At 43.0% G+C, this 8,674-nt stretch overlaps 1 protein-coding gene across 1 annotated transcript; it reads left to right on the forward strand.

Annotated features, from left to right (window-relative positions):
- The first annotated feature begins 346 nt into the window (after window positions 1-346).
- SAMD7 (sterile alpha motif domain containing 7) lies at window positions 347-7,887 on the forward strand. The gene is made up of 8 exons (XM_008930041.1): window positions 347-449; window positions 1,180-1,306; window positions 1,444-1,580; window positions 2,679-2,757; window positions 5,101-5,780; window positions 6,441-6,562; window positions 6,828-6,938; window positions 7,615-7,887. The coding sequence occupies exons 1-8, from the start codon at window positions 347-349 to the stop codon at window positions 7,885-7,887; spliced, it is 1,632 nt and encodes a 543-aa protein (XP_008928289.1).
- Window positions 7,888-8,674: the final 787 nt, after the last annotated feature.

Here is an 8,674-nt window from a genome sequence, read left to right on the forward strand (position 1 = left end):
CTGTTGTGAAACTGCAGGCAAAGGCTTTGGCTTAATTACATCCTTTTGAGCTGCTGTTTCCCAGCATCCTGGCTTTCCTTGCATTGTAAGATCCAAGGACACTGATCAACGTGGTGTAAACACAGGCAACATTTGCATTGTCCTGAAACCTGAAAGTTTCTGTATGGAAAACAGTACAACCCACAAACACTAAAGGGTCCAGCTGTGACTGGCAGGACTAGCTGCTTCTCTGAGAAATAACTGGCATAACCTGCTCTGTTCCCCACATTGTTGAATGTCTTTCTTCTCTTTGGCCCTGCTGATTCAGATCCTTACCCCAGCAAAGCTGGTGCTGTCTCCCTGCAGCATGACTCCTCGGGAGCACATGAGGAAGATGTCTATCCTGGGGGAACAAGGAGCACTGGAAGAGAAGCACCTGTACCGATTAGCAAGTGGAATGGCAGCAGGAGGTGAGCAGGGAGAACCCCAAACTACATCTGTTAATAGGATTGCTAATTCCTCTACAATATACAAAAACCAGCCAGCAACAGGTTGGATGTCTTAAAAAGGCATTTCAAATTTATCTTAGGAGTAACTGCAGAAATCTTTCTCTAAGATGATTTAAAGTTAACACAGGGGGCTCTTGGAATTCTGAATTTGATTAAGAGATGCTGAGCATCTGAAAGACAAGTCAAGGTCACAAAAGAACTTAGCAACAAAAGCCATAGCTGGACATTATGATGTTCTGGCTCACCATTGTAGGCTCTTCTTTCTGGGGTTGATGTTTCATGACAAGGTAGGTTCTAGGTAGTATGATTTTTCTAAAAATGAAACTATATTAGAAATAAAAGCTGTCTCAAGCAGAGAACTTAACATCCATGGCTATCTTCTTCTATTTCATAATGTCATGTGAATTACTATTCATTGTAAATTGTCCTTTTGTACACTTGACTGTGCACATCCTTGTTTAGTTTTAATGCAGTTTGATTGTATAAATTTGCATTATTTAAACAAAGCAGTTATGGTGGCAGCAGAAACATATTTTTTAGTTGCTGCTATTAAAAAAAAAAAAAAAGTGTGACTTACTAACTCGTACTTGAGAGGAAAAAACAATCATTTTTTCTGGTGAAGTTGTATTGCAGACAGAATGACTTTCTAAGCTAGTACACTGACCCCAGAGCTGTGTCTGCTTTGTGCCAGAGCTGCGGCAGCGGCAGGAGATGCTCATGAGGAATCAGCTGATGGCAGTGAACCCCCAGCTGATGGCGCCGGGCCAGCAGAGGGTGCAGGCGATCCCCGCCCAGTTTGAGCCGCGCCTGGTCGACAGGTACGGGCACCATTTCCCTGTCACAGCACTGCAGTTAATAACAACTGTGCTGTCCCTGAGCATGTACGGACCTTTGATTATTCTCAACTAAGCAGTGTCCTCTGCATATCTGAATGTTGGGGTTTTTTCCCTCTCAGAGACCTGTTACCTTCCACTGAAATGATGGCCTCGGCTGATCCCAGACAAATCCACATATCCTCCCACCTTGGACCCACAGTCCCGCAGCACCCAAACGTGCCAAACATATTGGCCAACCGAGTTTACCCAGGCCCAGGTAACGAAGCAGCGTCTGCATCCTGAAAAGTGAGAGTGTGTAAATGAGAGAGCAAACTGCACCTACTGGTTTGCCGTTGGTTTGTTGGTAGTGTCAGCAACAGTTTCTTTTCTTTAGAAAAACAGTCTCACTGAATGGAAACAGCCTGTCCACCAGAGAATCTAAACTGCACCAGTTTAGGTCTAAATGCATCCATTTTAGCTCTTGTTAAATACACTGTTTTCAAAGTCATTTGCATGTTTTTCTACTCTTTTTCTTTTTGTATTTTCCAAGCATTTTCACATCTGAAAAGAAGGCTGTAGCTAAACAAATGAGCCAAATCAACAGCACTTTCACGCTACATTTAACTCTTGCTCTTGTATGAGTATTGGCTGCTTTATACTGATCATATTCTATAATGATAATATCACATGCCACCTTATTCATGTAGAGCAACTGCAAGTCCTTTTAATAAATGTTTAAAATTACAGGACATAGCTCCCAGGGGAAGGCTGGATATCACAGCTGTGGCACTCGTGTCATGCTGCACATAAATTTACATATCACTTCATACAAAGTGATCTCATGGTTCCTTTCTTGAGATGAGTGAATGAATTCTCAATGTCACATTGATTTATAAAGAAGTATTTCTGGCTTCAGCTTTTTTTCCCACCTAATGCAGATCTCAAATAAGACATTGCCTCAAGAGGAAATGTAATTTAAAATTACATGGGCTCCAGGCTGAAAACAGTCTGGAAGGATCAGGTTTGCTTTGCTCAGTTGATGGTTATTATTTTCTGAGCAGTTATATGTGCTTCAAAGACTCCAGCTAAAACTACCCTGCTGTCTCCTTTCTTTATCGATAACAGCAGATATTCCTAACTACAGATCTGATCCTGCAGACACCTAATGCTGGACTTCATGTTTCTTCTACTCATTCCCACCAAAGCAATGACCACAAATAGGATTTGACTTAAAGTCATATCTGCTTCCTGGTGGACTCCATAGTCAAAGCCTTAAAAAGCTTTTTAAAGTGTCTCTGCATTGCTTTGGGGTTTGTGCACTTGCTTGAGGAAACAAGTGAATTTTAAAGACTTATTTTTTCTCCTTTCCTTTAAGGATACAGCTTTCTACAACCAGAATCCATGGAAGCTGTGGCCAGAAGACAGGAACTGGCTCAAAAGCAAAACATTGCCAGGTAATCCATAGCAAGCTTTGCTCTGAGGTGCCTGCCAGGATTAGGGCAGTTGGCAATTACTAAAGCACACATTTACTGTTTACAGTGGTTGAGATATTTTTTCAAGTCATCCAGAGAAGCAGAGGGCCCTTGATTATCTATTAAGATCTGAAGATACAGAACATTCTGCTTGCCTCTATTCTGCTTTTAGTCTTAAAATTATGTAAGTAAAGAAACAAACCCTTTAGCTTGGTTAAGGAAACAAAGAAACTCCAGCCTCAGCCCTTGAACTCTCGATTCAAACACCTTGAAGTTACAAAAATTCAGAAACGAATTCAAACCTTCCAGCTGTGTGCTGTCACACACAACATTTTAAGCCTCTACAGCTGGGCCCCTGGGATAATTAGCTATGTATCCACCCTACCAGGGTGGGCAGCTTTCTTAAGCTATCAAATAGTTGGAATATCAGGGTGATTATAGAGAAGTCCACTAATTTGTTCCAGTGTGAGTGTAATCAGTAGCTGGTTAAGTAACCAGCAGTGCCCTCTCTCACAGCTACACCATTTCCATAGCAGAACTCTAAACTCAACCACTCCTGCCCTGGGCTGCAGCACAGCACTCAGTGGTAGCATCCCTCACACAGTGAGACTAAGAGCAAAGAACAGATAAATTGTGAGTAGGCATCTGAAGAGAATTATGACAGAAGTGTTTCAGGCTCTTCAGTCAACAAAGCTTGATTATTAGCTTGATTATTGCTCAAGATGTGCATCAGCAATGCACTTCACTTAGCTGTTACCACATGGAAAAGCCCTGAGAAAAACAAGTAAAATAACCAGCAGCAAGCATGACCATCACATCCAGTCTCAGCCACATCAGAGCTGGCCCTACCTGTTCAGGCTCTTCCCTCAGCCCACAAAACCCAGAAAAACCCCAACATAAAAAAACCCAGCCTAAATCCATGAGATAATCTTTTACCTCAATTTTTTTCCACTCTGGCAATTTCCACTTTTTTCACACTGCTTTGTGCAGCACACATCACCTATAGAGCTGCCTGCAGTTGTGCTACTGAGCACCTGGGCCCAAATCCTTGTTCTCCAAGGGACTCTGCCTCATGTCAAAGCTCAGTGATTCCCCATCTGCTGGTCCTCAGAGGAACAAACCATCTTATCTGGAGGAGTAGCAGGAATGTAATTCTTTCTGTTGCTTATCTCCGCTTCAAGAGCTGTGTGGAGGTAATGGCAGTGGGGCAAGACATACAAGGACATGGTACACAGACAAAACACTTCCCTTGGATCTCTGAAAGCAGAAAATCAATAATTCAGAGGCTGTTGCAAAGATGAAAAGAGGGCAGAGAAAAATCCCTGAATGGAGTGATCAACTAATTCCTGCTCAAACCAAAAATCTGAATAGATAGCTTTTGCCCAGACTGTTTCTCTGACAATTTTCCACTCTTCTAGAAGTCAGACTCTCTCTGACCTGTTATCCTCATTGCAGTGTTAAGAAAGCTATCTTGGTGAACTTCACAGGTCCTTTTCCAAAGAAAGATGCAGAAATACCACTGAAAGCTCCTCAAAGCTCCTCTAGGAGCTCTAGTTTTCTGTTTGGTCACTGGCTTGGCTCCAGAGAAAGCTGATGCCAGCAAAGGTTGGTACAGCAGAGACAAATACTACTCCGTGTAGTCTCCGTATCCCACTAGTAAGCCCTCCTACCCACTATTCCAGGGGCAGGAAGCTGGCACAGACTCTGGAGCATTGGCTTTATCCACAAGGAAGGAGATCAGCTGAACACTTACCACCCGGATCTAATCTTTTCACACTCTCAGAGCCGTGCTCCAGTGCCAGGCACTATGGAGAGTTACCCAAGGGACTTTGCATTAGCTCTGAATGTCACGTTCCAGAGATAATACAATTCTAGTTCTTTATCATTTGCAATATCAGTGGAATTTTGCAGTTTTCAGTACAGTTTTCTGATTAGTAATGTAATTCACTTATTTTCTTTAGTCTCCAACCCTTAGGACCCTGGAGACAATTTTTCAAACCCCAAGTGAGCATAATCACCTCATAATGCCTGGATTGCCAATACACAAATGACACTTTTTTGTCTGAAATATTATCTAGGGGCATCCCAAGGAAGATATATTTTCCCTTCCTTTTAGCTTACTCTATGTGTGTGACAGCACATTAAATACAGCCAGTTTGCCATTCCATCTGCAGTTTGTGCCCTCTCACACACAGCACTGTAGGGGAGAGACAAGACAAGCAGTTCTCTTGCCTATTCAATTATCTGAGTTTTCATTTGTGCTGAAAAAAAAGGTGATGAAGGAACTGAGCTGCCCTAACTGCCCCTGCTCTGTGTGTCTCTTAGAATGGAGATGGAGATGAGTGCTATTTTTCAGCAAAAGGAAATGGAGAAAGCCCATCGGAAAGGACTGCTGGGCCTGGAAGCACCTTTCCTTTACCATGGGATGCCAGCAAGTCCCATTGCTTTCCGTGGCAGGCACAGGCTGCCTGAGGGCCACCTTCCCAGTGACTTGTACGTTCATCGCCCCACCCTGGATGAAATCCATGGGAACACCATGCTCATGGCAACCAGCCCGTACCCGCCAGTGGCCACGCTCCAAAGGGAGAGGGGACGTCGGCCAGGGAGAAGAGCTGGAAACCACAAAACTGCCGATTGCAGTGCCAATGGCACGAAGAGCCAGGCTGAGGACAAACCCACGGACTCTGCCTCAGCTGCAGTGGATGATGAGAAAGAAGACAAGAAAGAAATAGAGGTGGAGGCACCAAACAAACATGAGCAAAGCAAAAACCAGACTGAGCCATCTGCAGTTGCCAAAAACTGTAAAGAGTTTGAGCAAGGCTTGAGAAAGAACTGTGCTACTCATGAAATTTCTACTGAAACCAACAGCTGCAGCAACACAAATGAGAAGGAAGCCAATAGCTCCTGTGCTGCTTTTGATGACAAATACATGTACCCTTCTGCAATCCCATTCTCAGCATTACCATATGGATTTCCAGTACCCAACAACCCATTGCTACCTTCAGGTTTGTCAGATCTCCAGATTACAGTTATATGTTGATATCATTTGTCTTTATTGATATGGTTTCTTATTTCTTCTCCCTGATTTAAGTAGTTTTTTGTTAAGGTAGAGTCATTGCAACCAAATGTAGAATTCACATGCTGCAAACAGTAATAACTGAATTCAATTCCTGCTTTAAAAATGAATATCAATTAAAATAAACAAAATTGCTGACTGAAATTGTGAGTTCGTCTCTCCCTTCTGCCCATAACTTTTTTATGTGTCCTAACTCTCAGTAGGCACTATGGGTTAGCAAAGGCTTGGATCTGTTCTACTGACATATTAGTAAAATTAAAGTAACACTAACATCTAAGGAATCAAAAATATTGGATAATGTACTCATTAGAGGAAATACTGCAGCATCATTTGTATGTGTAGTGACTGGTAGGTACAGTGCCAGCAGTAAACAAGAAAAAACCCACCAAAAAATCCCCTCCAGATCCAGGTGTTACTGACTATGTGGAGATTTTTTGTCCAAGACTCCTGTAATATCTGTCTGTGACTACACACTGCTATTAATTTATTGGGTTCTGGAGAAGTGTAAAAATTTTCATGTTAACAACCACTTCCTCCTGATTTGCCAGCAAAATTCTAGGACCATAACTTCTGTGTTTCCTCCTCCAAGGAGCACATGGCCTGATCCTGAATGGAGAAGACATTTCCTCCATCGAAGACATTCGCAAGTGGACTGTTGATGACGTGCACAACTTCATCGTCAGCCTCCCAGGCTGCTCAGATTATGCCCAGGTGATTATAAACATTCATCACGTTCTCAGGTCTTTAGGACCATCTAGATTTAAAGGTCACCAAATAAATGTCAATGTGAGAGGGTAGCTGGTTGTCACAAAGTCACAAATATAATAGTAGTTTTCATTGTGCCATTAGGAGATGAATACGAAGATAAATCAATAAAATTATTATTTCCTCCTTTTATTCTTTGTGTCTTGGGATTAAGCATAAAAAACAATCAGTCTGTTTTAGCACACTATGATGTGTTTTATCATTTCATCAGATATTTAAAGACCATGCTATTGATGGAGAAACCCTCCCACTGCTAACAGAGGAACATCTCCTGGATACAATGGGATTAAAACTCGGACCAGCATTAAAAATCCGCTCTCAGGTATGATCATTAAATGTATGCCCAAGTCACAGGCACATGAATGAGCCAGAAGCTCACAGGATGAAATTTTTCCAAACTAAACCACTTTTTTTTTTTTCACTGATAAGGTAACTACCATAATATTGGGAGAAAAGAAATTACTCCAGCATAGTTTGCTTTTGCTTCTCTGCATGTTACCACAGCACACAGAGACCCTAAGGAATGTGATCAAACATTTTTCAGGGACAGTTAGTCTCTCTGTGTTTACAGTTTTCTGCCCTTAATTTCATCCACTAATACCAACTCTCTGTGTGTTTCTGTTGTTGTCTGGTTCTTTTCTTTTCTCTCACTCTTCTGCCCTTAAAACCACCTTCCCCACTCCTGGCTGGCAGTTTGCCTTCCCTCTCTCCCGGGGGTGTTGCTGCTCTCAGGGAGCAGGAGGATCCTGCAGTCAGGCCCCACAGTCCCAAACTGAGTATTGACAAGCTCCTTCCACAACCCGGGCTTAGAAAAATATGAGAGAGGGAAAATGCAAGAGATTTTTTTTTTCGCTTTTGCTAACCACTGATAACCCTTGGAGATGGCTGGGATCCTCTGGATGTCCCTGGCGTTGCTACACGAGAGTCAACCCTGATGTCTAATGGCGTTAACAGTGTCTCGAGAAGCGATTGCTGCGATTGTGCCTTTGTCTTTAAAGGTGTCCCGACGCCTGGGAAACGTGTTCTACATGATGAATCTCCCTCTGCCGGTGCCCCTGCCCCCTGCTGCCGGGAAACCCTCGGAGCAGCCCTCTGACATGGCCTCCCCTCTGCACTGCAACAGCAGCGGGGACACGCTGGACAGTCCCTGCTCTCAGGACCCAGAAACTTCCCAAGCAGTGGAGCAGATCGTTTCAGAAAGCAGGGAAAATCCCTGTGACACAGCTGGGTCTCAGGCTGACTTCCAGATGATCGCTTTCCAGAAAAGTTGAGCTAAGTCCAGGACACAACATGTTTTAATAATACAGGAACCTCTAGTTACAAAGCGTTTGAGAAGAAGCTACAGCCTGAAACCTCTGTGTGGCTGAAGGAAATAAGCTGCCAGTGCAGCATGAGGAAGTGTAGTATCTCAGAGGTGTTAAAAATGCAACTACATGTTAGTGCAATTACTTTCAAGTGCAATTCATTGAAAAGAATACCACTATAGTTAGCAGGGAAATTTATTTTTTCATTAAGGTCCAGTGGCATCACTGAAAGCTGTCAGAGACTCAGAGTGCACTGTCTGTCTTACATCTGTCTTACACTGTGTTGCTGTGGGCTGCTGAGAAACTACTTGGGAAAGTCACAGCTTCCACACACAGCTGACTCCTCCTTCTACTGAACAAAATTTATATTTATATGGAATTCATTGGGAGAGTATGGAATTACCTTCAGAATATGGAGAAATTTGAGTTAATCCCATTGCTATTCCAGAACTAAACCTTTCTAAGTGCCTGGGAAGGGTATACAGGGTATAAAGAAGATACACGGATTAAACGCTGGACATGAAAATACCATGTGTGACAGTAATTTTAATTTTATTAATTTTAATTATTCCAAGGCATTCTTATCACCAGGGCTGGAATCTGCTTCGTGTGACTGCACAGCTTAGATGAGTTTAGGGGGAAGCACCAGCAGACTCTGCCATGAAGACCAGTCGCTAGAGGACAGTAATGTTCCTGCAGGCACCAGGCTCAAACCCACCTGGTTCCTGCCAACCTCTGCCAGAACAACCTTCCC

The sequence above is a fragment of the Manacus vitellinus genome, unplaced genomic scaffold (assembly GCF_001715985.3).
Source record: "Manacus vitellinus isolate BGI_N305 unplaced genomic scaffold, ASM171598v3 scaffold_45_pilon, whole genome shotgun sequence".
NCBI lineage: Eukaryota > Metazoa > Chordata > Aves > Passeriformes > Pipridae > Manacus > Manacus vitellinus.

Coding starts and splice junctions, on each gene's coding strand:
- SAMD7 (XM_008930041.1), top strand. CDS start 347: ATGACTCCTCGGGAGCACATGAGGAAGATGTCTATCCTGGGGGAACAA. Junction 1,581..2,678: donor CCGAGTTTACCCAGGCCCAG/GTAACGAAGCAG, acceptor CTTTCCTTTAAG/GATACAGCTTTCTACAACCA. Junction 2,758..5,100: donor CAAAAGCAAAACATTGCCAG/GTAATCCATAGC, acceptor TGTGTCTCTTAG/AATGGAGATGGAGATGAGTG.